A 15,137-nucleotide genomic window follows, 5' to 3' on the forward strand; every position below is an offset into this window, starting at 1 on the left:
CTAAACCTGGTCCAGATCCTAACCCCAACCCCACCACTGAGTTTAAACAGTTTGAACATCTGCAGATAATCTATAGGGGACCAACCAAATAAAGTGAGACCATTATTTTCATACATTTGTTAAAAATGATGGTTCTTCAAGGGTTTCTTAGTGAACAGAATGGTTCTATATAGAACAATCAACATCCAAAGAACCCTTTCTATGATTCAGCGGTTCTTTGCATCATGAAAGGGTTCTTCAGATTGATGGAGAATGTGCCGTAGATGGTTCTATTTAGCACCTTTTTGAAAAGGGTTCTACTATGGTTACGATATCAAGCTTGTAATAATAGAATAACCCTTTTTGGTGCTATATAGAACCGTCTACAACACATTCTCCACCAGTCTGAAGAACCGTTTCATGATTAAAAGAAGCCTTTAATCATGGATTTATATAGAACCAGTTTCTTTACTGAAGAACCCTCTTAAGTGTGTAGGTGATGGAAGTTGTTGGCAACTTTTTTTCCCATTCAGCTTCAGAAATGCTGCAGAACTTCTTTAGAAATGTTTTTTGTTTTCTTTTCTTACCCCAGGAGAGATAACACTTCCAGATTTCCAGAAATTTCCAGGTTAAAATGTTAACTGTCTCATAACGGTTCCAGCGGAAGAAACATAGTCATCATAATATAAAATAAACATCAAGCCTCGTTCTCCAATATCTTCCTAAGTGTGTTCTTGAGAAAGGTCCTAACAAAAAGTCTACATCAGATTCATGACGTGTTCTTAAAGCACAGAACCGTTCTCACCTTTGTGCTCGAGTGTGTCTTTAAGGGTTCTTTAGTAAAGAAAATGGTTCTATATAGAACCATGTACACTCAAAGAGCCCTTTGCATGCTTCAGATTAATGGAGAATGTGTTGTAGATGGTTCTATATAGAACCTTCTTGAAAAGGGTTCTTCTAGTGTTACAAGCTTGACATTGTAACAATAGAAGAACCCTTTTGGGTGCTACAGCACATTCCTTTAATCATGCAAAGGGTTCTTGGAGTGTTCATCTACATAGAACCATTTTCTTTACTAAAGAACCCTTGAAGAACCCTCCTCTTTGTAAGATTGTAGATAAAAACTGGTGAATGTTAGAATCTTCGTGAAAAAAAGCGTAAGTGGGTTTTACGAAGAAATTTCTTCTTAAGAACGGCTGGTGAAGGAGGCTCAGTGTCCTTATCAGTAGGTTATGGGGAAGTTGTGACGTATAAATTTGGGATGGAAACATCAAACAACTTTATCAATGTATCAAAACTTGTGTGTCCATTTTTGCAGGAAATGACAAAGCATTTAAGTCTATTTAAAGAAAACAAGCTCAGAGTTTTTCTGTATACCTCATGGGTGCACAGCTCCGGTCCCAGAGGGCAGCGTCCAGCACGATTTGGTGATTCACCTGCTTAAAAACGCCTGATTACACTCATCTGTTAATTGCCAGGTTTAGTGGGTGTGTTTGGGTAGTGAAACTATCAGACTGTGTTGACCCTCCAGGGCCGGAGCTGCGCACCCTGATACGCACTTTCACTTTCCTGTTGCGCAGAACGTGGATGGAAACATAGCTATTTATAGACTCATACAGGCCCTGAAGCAAACAGAAACAAGAAAGAATTCAAAACATCTGACCAAACAGAAATGTGCACAGCTGCCTCTCTGACCGAGAATGGAAATGACAGCCACACCCACACAGCGCCCGCCACGCTCGGATGCATATGACAGCACTCCACATCTCTCACACACACAAACACACGAGCAGACACTCACTGCCGTCATTTTACACGATCTGAACACCTTTAAACACCTTACGGTTTTATTATGATTATGTGTACAGCTTATTTTGAGGTGCTTTTCCCTAAATTATGATTTCAAAATGCCTCACAGTGAATCTCACTGCAAGCGAGGAGCGTCTATAGTACCCGCTAATGCTGTGTGGTTGTGTGTGTGTGTGTGTGTGTGTGTGTGTATGCAGTACTGTGCAAAAGTTGGACATATGATACTTAAAGAGCTGTTTATCTGGTCTGCAAGTGTCATTTGCTCAGAACAACACAATAAATACCAATGAATACAATAAACCTAAATTTCCAAACCTCTCCTTGGTGCAGCCCAATATTAATTGCAGTTATCATCCAATACTGGGTTAATCAATACTATAATAAATCAGATGTGCTGATTTAGTGTCCAAGAGAAAACCGGAACCAAATTTTATTCTTCAAACTTCTAGTAATGTTTTACTGCATTATTGTTTGTGTTTATTCTATTAGTATATAGTGCAAAGCAAGCAAAAACACACTTACTGTCCAGATAAATGGTTCTAAATAACGCGCTGATGTGCAAAAGAGAAAATGATCTGTAGAGCTGTTTATCTGGGTAGTAAGGATGTATCTCTTCAAAAAAAAAACCCACAAATATAACAATAAATACAAATAGACAAACAAGCAATCCATTGTGATTTGATGTGTGTGGATAAACCAACAACTTCCCAAGCTCTATTTATAGTTACCGTCCAGTACCTGGTTCATCTAATCAATCCTTTATTAAATTAAATCAGGTGATGGAACCTGAACAAATCCATGTGATGAGAGAAAAGGAACCAAACCTGTGTTCTTTTAACCTACATATTCAAAACCTAACTAATTCTGACTACTGTATTTATGATTATTTATATGTATTATAATCTTATACAGTGTTTTACTGGCAAAAACACACTTACAGCCCAGACAAATGGTTTAAAACAGTCTTCTTGGCTGCACAAGACTTTTGCACAGTATGTTCAACGTATATGTATAGACAGTCAATGGCAAAATGTCTTTGTAAACTTTGATAGATGTAAAAATAAAATGATTCCACATAATTTTAGTCCATTTCTAATGATCCAATACTGTTTGAGAACATTTCTATGTATATGCAGATAAATTGCTGCTGTCGGAACAAAACCTTGTATCTCCCGAAATGACTTTACAGGAGAAGGGAAAAAAATTCTTTTCTTTTAATGTAAGTCAATGGAGCCAGACTTTTTTCCAAGTCATTTTGGGCCGTTTCTTTTGGCCCATTCATCATGACATTTACACACAATGTAAACAGCAACAAGCATTTTCAAATTATGTCAAAAACTGAAAAACGACAAAAAAGGAGATGCGAGGTTTTGTTCTGACAGGAGTGATATGCTTCTGTAAGTGACCTATGTGTTCCAGCGCAGTGCTGAAACCACAGTGCTGAAACCACAGTGCTGCAGTGCTCACCGTACCTGGAGGCCGTTCCACAAAGCAAAGTATGTTGGTTAGCCAGACAACTGAAACTGAAACTGAAAGTCAAGCCTGCCCAATCAGAGGAGACCTAAAGGACTTTCCTGTTGGACAGTCTTTCCTTTAAGCTTTAGTTCTACAGCCAAGTCTTTATGGAAAGACCCTCCTGCTCTTTAGGAGTCACTGGTGTTTTTTGTCTGGTGCTCGAGAGCGTGCGATGAGGATAGGGACAAGGGCGAGCGCTGCTATCAGCCCAGCCAGCAGGGGGCGGTAGAACAGCCAGCCTGCAGCGATGATGAGCAGAGAGAGACAGCAGGACACACACAGAGCGAACAGCTTCAAACCCACAGACACCAGATCCCTCAGCACAGGAACCCAGTCCACTGCAGAGCAGAGAGAAACAACAGTGTTTTTACACACAGACCAACGACACTCACGAGCCTCCAAAGGTGAGCCTGAGTCAAGTCGAGAATCTCTGAGGTGCGAGTCTGAATCTCTGAAGTGTGATTCTGAGTCGAGTCTGGGGTCTTTAAGGTATGAGTCTGGGTCGAGTCTGGTGTCTTTGAGGTGTGATTCCGATTCAAATCTCTATAGTGTGAGTCTGAGTAAAGACTGGAGTCTTTAAGGTGCAATTCTGATTCGAGTCTCAGTAGTGTGAGTCCGGGTCGACTGTGAAGTCTCTGAGGTGTGAGTCCAAGTCGAGTTTGGGGTCTTATGGGTGTGAGTCTGAGTCAAGTCTGGAGTCTTTAAGGTGTGAGTCGAGTCTGGAGGCTTTAAGGTGTGATTCTGAGTCGAGTGGAGTCTTTGAGGCGTGAGTCTGAAATGAGTCTGCAGTCTTCAAGGTGTGAGTCTGGAGTCTTTGATATGCAAGTGAGTCTGGAGTCTTTAAGGTGTGAGTCTGAGTCGAGTCTCTGTGGTGTGAGTCTGATTCGAGTCTGGAGTCTTCAAGGTGTGAGTCTGAGTCGAGTCTGGAGTCTTTGAGGTGTAAGTTCGAGTCAAGTCTGGAGTCTTTAAGGTGTGAGTCTGAGTTGAGTCTCTGTGGTGTGAGTCTGAGTCGAGTCTGGAGTCTTCAAGGTGTGAGTCTGAGTCGAGTCTGGAGTCTTCAAGGTGTGAGTCTGAGTCGAGTCTCTGTAGTGTGAGTCCATGTCGAGTCTGGAGTCTTCAAGGTGTGAGTCTGAAATGAGTCTGGAGTCTTCAAGGTGTGAGTCTCAGTCGAGTCTGGAGTCTTTAAGGTGTACGTTTGAGTCAGGTCTGAAGTCTTTAAGGTGTAAGTCTGAGTCGAGTCTCTGTAGTGTGAGTCCAAGGCAAATCTTTCAGGTGAATCGCTTTAAGGTGCGATTCTGAGTCGAGTCTGGAGTCTTTAGGGTGTAAGTCCATGTCAAGTCTCTACAGTTTGAGTCTGAGTCGAGTCTGGAGTTTTCGAGTGTGAATGTGTTTTACCGAGTGTGTAGATGATGCGAGTCGTCAGACTGATGCTGAGGAACATGAGGAACCATCCGCCGGCCCTCAGAGCCCACGTCTTCATATCGTTCAGCTGATGCTCCTTAGCAAAGACCTCCTACACACACACACACACACACACACACACACACACACACACACACACACCCAAACACACACCCACCCACACACACACACACACCCAAACACACACCCACCCACACACACACACACACACACACACACACACACCCAAACACACACCCACCCACACACACAAACTCACTCTTATCAGGATCACGAGTGACTGTAACTATAAATCAGTTCAAATGAGGCTGAATGGGAATTTTGTCAATATTCTACAAAGCTTTTCCAACGTAGCAACAGTTGCTATGTGAGAACACATTAGTGGGAGGAGCACAGACAGGTCAGGTATCTCACATATCACCTGCTATAACAACATTATACCGTATCTTTATTTGAATTATTTATGACTCGTAATTCACTGAAACAAGAACAGAAATCAAATATTAATTTAATTAATGTAACTATATCACTAATTATGTACTTACTGTAATTAGAACAGTGCAGTATAACAGACAGTAATAACTCTAGACTTCTACAGGTTTAAAGCCTTTCAGGAGGTGCTAGAAATGTGCCAGGACTCCAGAATCTAAGACAGGAATGCACTGTTCTAGATAATGCTATACCATTGGTTCTAGACACAGACAAAAGCAAGTAGGTCTATTACACTCAATCAAACTCAATATAAAAAAATTACTTTATCAATCAGCAGTGATTAGTTAGCAGCTTGCATGGTGATAATGCATCTTCATAAATCTATGAAGGGGTTGTTACCAAAGCTGTTTTTATTGTTTTGCCTTTTAAAAAGAAAAAAAAACAAAAACTTTGCTCGATTAATTGTCAGAATCACTGGTAGATCAGAGATGATTGATACTGAACTCAAACTCAACATCCTGACATTATCAGATGATAATTAAATATGTGATTAAATATCAGATAATTCAATTAGATTATACATAAACTAACTTTAATAAAGTTAATAAAAACAAAGTTTTCAAAATGGTTCTATATAGCACCAAAAGGGGTTCTGTTATTGTTACAATGTCCTACACACTTAAAAAAGATGGTTTTTCAAGGGTTCTTTAGTAACGAAAGTGCTTCCATATAGAACCATAAACACTGAATGAACCCTCTGCGTGATTAAAAGGTTCTCTGCATGGTGAAACAGTATGTCAGAATGACAGAGAATGTGCAGCAGATGGCTCTATACACCAGCATGCATCACAGTAGAACCCTTTTCAAAAACGTTCTATATGGAACAATCTACAGTACATTCTCCATCAGTCTGAAGAACGCGTTCACGGTGCAGAGAACCTTTTAAGTATGCAAAGGGGTCTCTGAGTGTTCATGGTTCTATATGGAACCATTTTTGCTACTTAAGAACCCTTGAAGAACCATCATTTTTAAGAGTATTGTTAGAAGAACCTTTTGGTGCTATATAGAAACATAAAACCGGATTCTCTAATAAACTGAAGAACCACTTCACCATGCAAAGCACCAATTAGGCCTGCAAATGGTTCTATGTAGCACTCATGGTTCTGAACGGAACCATTCCCTTTACTAAAGAACCCTTGAAGAACCATCATTTTTCCACTATAGGTCCTCTATGGTTACAAGTCAAAGAACCTCTTTTGTGTGTGTGTGTGTATATATATATATATATATATATATATATATATAAAAAACAACAGACCAGCAGCTCGTACCTCAGCGGTGAGCTCCTCCAGGTAGAGGATCTCCAGAGTGTCTCCTGATTGAGTCTTAAAGGGCATCAGTCTCTCTTCCTTCTGCATGGCCACCACACTCACCTGCACCAGTGATAAACAATATGACTCTTAAATATCAGATCAAATCAGGGCTGTTCACTCGTATCAATACAGCCGATTAGCGCACACATGATCAGTTCAGGTACATTAGCATAGCTAAAAACAGCAGCAGCCACCTGAAAGACTGAATTTGTCTATAATTTTATCCATTTCTAGATTTTTTTTTAAATAAATGTACAGATTTTTTATTAATTTTAAGATTTTTTATAGATATGAAGGCCTGTGGTTTGCTCAATGCTAACTGCCAAATGCTATAAGCTTCCATTACTTGTTAGCCACAGTAAATTTCTTCTTTTTTGGTGCTGTGTGTTGTAGCAGGAGACGGTTACTGGTTAAAATATGAATGGAAACACTCATAACACTCAATATGGTGTCTGTTTACAGAAAAAGTCCCACCCTTAAATAAAAAGAGCCAATCAGCTTGCAGGTTACGCCGGGAGCAGCGAAGGGTTGACGATGTCGTTGCGCAAGCAGCCCTTTTGTGGAGATCTGCACTAGCGCAGTAGCCAGAACAACCCTAAAAATCATGTTTTTTGTGTATTATTGAGCCAAATGTACATAATATTTATGTCATATTTTACCGCTGGTTTCAAAAATGTTTTAGATGGGAATTTGACCAGTTTTGTGTATTTCCGTCTCAGAGAGGAGTCTGGCCTTGTTTGGTTGGAAATAACTGCCCAGTGGAGTTGCAAAGATGGCCGAGTGAACAGGCTGTCCTATAAAGATTTGGTTTTAGTGGCTAAAGACGCTTTTCCACTGTATGGTACCAGCTTGACTCGACTCAGCTCGACTCGCTTTTGGTACCAGTTACTTCGTTTTCCACTGCAGATATAGCCCCCTCAGTGTAGCTGTCTGGGAAAACCAATCAGTAGTCTGTAGTGTTTTTACGTCACCTTTGGGTATCGGCTTACCTCACTTGGAACCTCGACGAACATGGTACCAAAAAGTACCAGGTACCATTACCACAGTTACCACTGAAAACTAAAAAAGGCAAGTGGAGTCGAGTCAAGTCACCGGTACCAGGCAGTGGAAAAGTGCCTTAACAGGCTGTAATGGTCCTTGATTGACTGACTGATTAATCGATTGTTTTAATTTTACACTGTTACGAATTTAAATCAATATTTAAATTTAACATTTTTAATGCAATGTCCTACTGTTGTCTATTTATAGATTGGTTGTTGTTTGTTGTATATATGCTAACTGCTAAACGCTATAAGCTTCCATTACTTGTGGTGCTGTAGTGAATTTGTATCGCTTTAAACAGTGAGGGTCAGTGTGTGAATGAGGATGTATGTTAGCTGTACGTTACTCACTGTTTGGGGTGGTCCAGGGAAAGACCCTTCACCACTGAGCCCAGCATAAGAGAAACTCACACGCACATCTCCAACCTGTGCACACACACACACACACACACACACACACACACACAAACACACACACACACACACACAAACACACAAACACACACAATATTAAACAGCTGGTCACTTTTGCTCCAGCAGGTTATTGAGGTGTGGTTATAGTGCTGTGTGAGGAATGTGACTGTAATGTCTCTGAGGCAGTGTGTGTGTGTGTGTGTGTGTGTGTGTGTGTGTGTCTGTGAGTGTATTTTCGGTGGTTGCTAAGGTGTTGCTTGGCTGTTGCTATGTACACACAGGTAGTTACAAAGTTCTTGCAAGGCCGTTGCTATGGTGTTCACAGCAGGTTCTAATGTGTGTGTATGTGTGCTAGTATGTATGTGAGTGTTATTAAGCCTTGCTAGTCCATTGCTATGCTATCTCTGGTAGTTGCTAAGATATTGCTAGGCCACTGCTATGCTATCCCAGTTGTTTGCTAAGCTATCTCAGGTAGTGCCTAAGGTGTTGCTAGGCTGTTGCTATGGTGTCCACAGCAGTTCCTAATAAATGAGTATATTGTGCCGGTTATATCCGAATTTTCTCAACATTTATTTCCTTTTTTTTTTTCCTTTGGGCGAAAAATAACAAGCATATGTTTCTCAGATGCCTAAAATGTTTGCACAGCACTCTTAAGTATATATATATATATATATATATATATATATATATATATATATATATATATATATATATATATATATTTATAGACCTGTCCAGGGTGTATCCTGCCTTTCGCCCAATGACAGCTGGGATAGGCTCCAGCACCCCACCGCAACCCAGAAGGATAAGCGGTTTAGATGATGGATGATGTTTAGATGATGGATGTATGTATATATATATATATATATATATATATATATGTGTGTATATGTGTGTGTTTTTACCTCTGGCCTCCGGGGGTTCGCCGTGTGGTAGAAGTAATCTTCGTGTACGGTGAGGAAAGGGTCAGTGGCAGGAAGCCCTCCCAGATGCAGTGTTTGGAAATTATTAATCTGATCAATCAGCCCTGCGGACACACACACGCACACACACACACGCACACACACACACGCACACACACACACACGCACACACGCACACACACATTTAACACAAACTGGAGACACACAACAACCTGTTTCAAAGCAAGAGAAATTACAACTCATTATAAAACCAATTCTAGACAGATTCCACAGTCAGGGTTCTATTCTATTAGACCTGCATTAGAGTAACAGGTACAATCTAGAACACTGCACTCTTATTCTAGTGCAGTTATAATAACATACTGCTATATAGTGCTGATCATGGCTGAATCTACTGTATGGGTGACCTGGGTAACTGCTCAGGGGCACCAAATGGTTGTTCCAAAAAAAAGAGTTTGGGCACCCCGGTCAAATGTTTTTGTTGATTAGTGTAAATAAGTGAACACATCCTCCACAGAGAACATACTTTAATGCACAATTGCGTTTTGCTGTATTTAACAAATTGGAAAAAAAATAAAACATAAAATGTGGCCTGTGCAAAAGTTATGGCACATTTTATATTTTATTTGTTTCCAATATGTAAAAAAAAGCAAATAAATAAAAACTGTGCACGAGTTTGTTTTTCTTCCTAATTTTATCCCCAATTTTAGTCGTATCCAATTCCAAACAGTAGTTAGGACTCCCCCATTCACACGATACCACCAGCACTAGGAGGGCGAAGGCCAGCACAGGCTTCCTCTGAGACCTGTGAAGTGCCACCACATCGGAGGAAAACACTAACCACCAGATCCGTTACGTCAGCTAACAGACGCCTGTGCTGGCTAGCATCACACTGGATGATGGGGGGGAGATGGGGGGGCCATCACACAGGACAACTGTGCATTTGACTGGGCATGTATGCATATACATAAAAGGAAAAAAGTTTGTTGGTATAAAGAGATAAACGCAGTAAATTATTACCTTTGGAGAGGAAGAAGTACCCGACCCAAACATCGGGGGCTACTACGGTCACACTCTCCACCGCCATCGCACTGCAAGACACAACACACTCACCATCACGCACCGCCGGATGAAGGGAACGCAGAGCGAAGTGAGATTTAACACTTTACCTGGGATTTATGTGGCCGATTTCTTTATCAAAATTTCTGCTGTTGATGACCTCAGATTTCCACTCAGTATCTAACAACACAGACAGCATTACAAGCATTTAGTTAACTGTGCAGTTTTTCCTGTGGGGTTAACAGAGTGACTGAGTAGCTTCAGTATCATAAACTACTTTTAGATCTTAAGTGAAGCGCTTCAGTTACAAACAGGTCGTTATCAAGAAGTAATAGTTGTAGTTTTTAAAGAAGAAATGTATCAGTATTTCTGATATTGTTAAATGTTGATAGTGTTAAAATGAAACTCACTGTATGTGTAGGTGGTCTCTGTTTTGGTTTCACCACCTTCTTTATACTCCCTGTGTATTGAGAGGAAGAGTAAAGTCAGATCAAGGCTGGGCAATACAGCCAAAATATACTTAAACACTTTCTCACGATGTACAATATGCATCACGATAATTCATTTTTTCATGAATAAGTTGGAACTGTGTTATTATCATCAATTATCAGCTTGAATGATCAAATCTAAACATTGGCCCAATGCCGATAACTTCTCTTATCGAAAAAAAATTGTTGATCCTGATATGCTTCCAAAGTCATCAGGCCCGCCTTGTCGTCGTTATTATTGTTGTTGTTATCTTTGAGCAAGAACACAGAGTCATTCATGTGACGTGCAACTCTAATGAAGTACAAAAAGCTACTTAAGTGCTAACAGCGCCCCCTTGTGGAGAATCTTCAGCCTGCTAAACATGAGAAAGCGGCAAGGCAAAGAAAACGTATTATTTCAGATTTTCCACTATTTTCCATCATCAACATTCCATATAAGCTCAGAAGACTCGTGCAGGTTCACTGGTGGTTCTGGATAGTAAATAAAATGTCTATATTTGTGTTGCAGTCATGGAGACCCCTGGTTCGTATGACCACCACTGTAAAGACATCTGAGTCCAGTAAGATTCTCTGGAACGGAGAATTTCACACTGTTTGTTTTGCTGGTGCATTTTGTTCATTCCAACTCATTCACAAACTTCAGTCAAACTAAACTGTGATACGTATTGTGTAACTGTACAGTTCGTGTACAGTGATGATCTCTTTACCCACCGTGAGTCCTGATACTCCACCCACTGATACATCTCCACGTTCCTCTTCAGCTTCACCGCCTGAACCGCCACCTTATAGTTCGGGTCATACAGAGGCTGAGAGAGAGAGGGAGAGAGAGGGAGAGAGAGAGAGAGAGAGAGAGAAAGAGAGAGAGAAAGAGAGAAAGAATGAGAGAGACAGAGAGAGAGAGAGAAAAAAGAGAGAAGACAGAGAGAGAGAGATATTATTACACTCTGTTCTGGTCGTGTGTATTTTTCCCTGTTATTAAATCGGACACTAACACAGTGAATAGTAATAACAGAAGCCCAGACAGTATTACAGCTCACAGCGCTGTGTTACCTGAGAGGTGCGCAGTGGGGCCGACAGGTGAATGAGCCGATTGTTGTTTTGGGGGTCCACGTACATGTCAGGATGCAGAGTGAGGACCTGAGAGAGACCCTCGTCCAGAGACGCTGCTGTACGGATGGCCCTGCCCTGCAGGAGGAGGAGCTTTAAAACAACAGTTTGGCCAAAAAAGCTAATTTACACGATCCCCCCGCGCCCCCCCCCACCCCGTAGTCCCTCAAATATAGACGATCAGCCAAGGCATGCTTGGCGTCTGAAATCAGCTTCTTTAGTTTTAGCGCTCGAGCTATGAGGCTAATGTGGCTAACAAGTAATGAAAGCTTACACCCCACCAATTAGCATCCTGCCTAAATCATCACACACTCAGCTAAAACTGCGTTGAGTTGTTAAGTAATCTTATAGAACTCTCTCAGGCTGTATGAACACATAAGCAACTCGGGATATTAAATTATTAAAACATAAAAATCAGCATTTCACTGAATTGGTGGTGTGTAGCGAAATGAAAAACACCAGGTTTGTTGGTTTTCTTAGTGAAAATAAGTCACGTCCTCCACTTAATACGGCATTTTCTACACACTTTATATTCATTTACCAAAGTTTAACAGTGGAAGAAATGAAACATAAAATATTAAAGGTGCCATAAATTTTGCACATTGGTTTCGTCCTGTTGCTGGGAGATTGAATCTGGTCGATGCTATGACCAAATAAAAAAAATATAATATAACAGGGGTCGGCAACATGCGGCTCTTTTCCTGTCCTGTTCTGTCTCCACAGCTGAATCTGATTTGTAGGTAAAAATAAAATAATCCTCCTTTACAGTAAAATAAAGCTCTGCTGATCGTTCAACACAGTTTAACAATAAATGGTCTTAAACTCTGGAGTTCATGTAGAACTGCTGATTCACCCTTTAACCCTGAAGATCAGCGCAGACTGCTGGTCACCATAGCAACAAAGACAACAGTCTCGCCTAGCTAGTAGCTAACAAAACGGCAAAGAGAGAGATTTAAGATGAACATCGATAATTTGGAGATGAATGGACTTATCTGTGTTTATAATCACTCCAGCTGGTTTCCTGATACGTTTAATCTGCAACGAGAAACTGAAACACTAAAAAGTCGCGAGGCTGAAGTCAGTTTCTCATTCTCCAGCTTCTTGTTTGAATTTTCCTGTTCCACCTTAAATGGTGCAGCAGTTACATTCTGGCGCCTCAGGCACCATTTAAGGTGGAACGGGAAAATTCTAACAAGAAGCTGGAGAATGAGAAGCGACTTCAGCCTCGTAAAAAGTTGAATGTTAAGAAACATTTTACAAAAAAAATGTTCTACTTTTGAGGAAAGTTTCCTGCTGGAGATGCGAGAAAAGCAGCTACAGCTGAGCTAAAGCTTAAAGCAGAGCAAAGCGAGTCTGTGTTTTCGTTTATATTATTTTTTAGTCTATATTAGCACATCAGCACATACTGAGACACATTTACAGCCAAGATTGTACAATGGACATAAATGTTGTGGCTCCCAGTGTGGTTTGATTTTTGTTGAAAGGACAAAACGGCTCTTCTTAACATTTGGGTTGCGACCCCTGTTATATATATGATTATTATAATAGAAAATAATGATTATAACATGATAAAATATTTTTGCCAGTACCAATAAAACCGTGATGATACATGAGTGGGGCAAAGGACCAGATTGAGAAACTAGTGACATATATGAAATGAAGGGGGATCTGACCTCATTAGTGAAGAGTACGTAGAAGGACACAAAGAACAGCACCACTCCCACCATCATCCCCCCCATCGTTTCCCCCAGACGCTCCAGAAAACCTGGGTTGGGTCGGCTGTGTACGCGGGAGTGCTGGTCCCGGCCCTCCGTCCCTGAGAACTAACACAAACACAAACAACAAACAACACCACAGCCTTTAGACACTGGCCCTTTAATAGAATCATCATCAGCAGAGCCACACTGGTGGTGAGCTGACAGCAGATCCCTGTAGTTTCCTCAAAAGTCCAAAAAAAACAATCTTTCGTTCATCCAATGTGTCATTTTTTAAAATATAGGCGATATAGTGTAGGTACAGACGTAGGTGGTGTAACTAAAGATGTTATAAATATAGAAAGGATTAATAAAAAAACAAGATTTCTCTCAGTTTTTGAAACAAGAGTTTGATGTTGTATGTAAACATTATTAAAGTTTCAAAACATGCCATCACATACAGTCTACATGTGAAACTAAGCTGCAAAAACAGCTGGTGTTGAACTGATTGCTTTTCTGATGTCACAAAAAATAACACATTTACATATATCTGCTTATCCAGCTTACAGCAGTTTAGCTCCGCCCACTCACATGTACATAGTTATAAACAATTTAAGCATGCAAATGTTTCTATATAGAACTCATGGTTCTAAACAGAACCATTGCCTTTACTAAAGAACCCTTGAACAACCATCTTATTCAAGAGTGCATAAAAAACTACCACTTAGTTGTTCTAATCCACAGTTCATAATAAGTCATAGAATCTGAAGGTAGAGAACAGAGTGCATTAACACTGCAGTCAGTAAAGGGGAACTCCACCTATTCTTAAAAAATTCTGCATAACTCAGTGTGTGAGATGTAAACAGAGCGATCCAGAGTGGTTTGGTGTAAGATGGTTCAGATGTCTTCACAGTGGCAGTGACAGGAACTTAGGGGTCGCCATGACTACAACACAGATATAGACATTTTGTTTACTATCCAAAACTGATATAAGTTTTCTTTGGGGACTATTTTGCCTCACAACACCCTGCATATTATGTATCCCTCCACCATGAATGGGTTTTAAGGCCAAAATCTTCTCAAACTAATGGTAAAACAGTGTCTCAGTCATCAGGCAGTGAATTCATAACCATTTCATGTAGGAACTTTCTGTGAGGGAGCTTTTAGAGGTGGACGTCTGGTTCCTATCACCACCACTGTGAACAGTTCTGACTCTGTAAGTTTCTCTAGAACGGAGCGTTTCACACCAAACCACTCTGAACGACTCTGTTTACATTTCAACCACTTAATTATAGGGAAAGTTTGAAAAATCGGTGGACTTCCCCTTTAGTACTACACAACTCTATGCTGCATTATAGCAGCTGCTACTGCAGTCAAAGCCAGTGCATTACACAGACGCATAGCAGCAGATACCGAGCGCGCTTCCAGATACAGGAATTAAGAGAAATGGTGCAAGACAACAGCAAAATCGGACTTACTGCCACCGACATGGTTAGATTTGGAACACACCCAGAAAGAACGGAAGTCTGCTCGAGGGAGAGAAAACTTCAAACGCGCCAAATCAACTCGCTCGCGCACTTCCTGATCACTTCAGAAATGTAATCAGTACAAAATAAATACAGTCCTTTCCTAATAATTCACGAAAGCGCAGCTATTAAAAGGTGATATCCGTGTTAGTGGAAGAAACTCGAGCAGTTCCAGCTCACTTTCGACGCGTTGAATGAACGACATACGTTTGGCTCGCGCTGGGCATGCTGGGAAATGTAGTCGCGCCGCATACCGTATACACCGACCAACCATAACACTAAAAAAACCCTTGCTTCCACATTCACTGTCCACTTTATCAGCTCCACTGACCATATAGTCTCACTCTGTAGTTCTA

The 15,137-nt window shown here is 40.7% G+C and overlaps 1 protein-coding gene across 1 annotated transcript; it reads right to left on the minus strand.

The window, feature by feature from the left end:
- Window positions 1–2,736: 2,736 nt before the first annotated feature.
- Window positions 2,737–14,994, minus strand: LOC118799408 (transmembrane protein 43). The gene is made up of 12 exons (XM_036559253.1): window positions 14,734–14,994; window positions 13,235–13,384; window positions 11,505–11,639; window positions 11,166–11,260; window positions 10,377–10,426; window positions 10,077–10,146; window positions 9,928–9,998; window positions 8,890–9,011; window positions 7,922–7,996; window positions 6,489–6,590; window positions 4,699–4,816; window positions 2,737–3,641 (listed from the first exon to the last, which is right to left on the minus strand). The coding sequence occupies exons 1-12, from the start codon at window positions 14,743–14,745 to the stop codon at window positions 3,439–3,441; spliced, it is 1,203 nt and encodes a 400-aa protein (XP_036415146.1). The 5' UTR covers window positions 14,746–14,994; the 3' UTR covers window positions 2,737–3,438.
- Window positions 14,995–15,137: the final 143 nt, after the last annotated feature.

The sequence above is a fragment of the Colossoma macropomum genome, unplaced genomic scaffold (genome assembly GCF_904425465.1).
Source record: "Colossoma macropomum unplaced genomic scaffold, Colossoma_macropomum, whole genome shotgun sequence".
Classification (NCBI taxonomy): domain Eukaryota; kingdom Metazoa; phylum Chordata; class Actinopteri; order Characiformes; family Serrasalmidae; genus Colossoma; species Colossoma macropomum.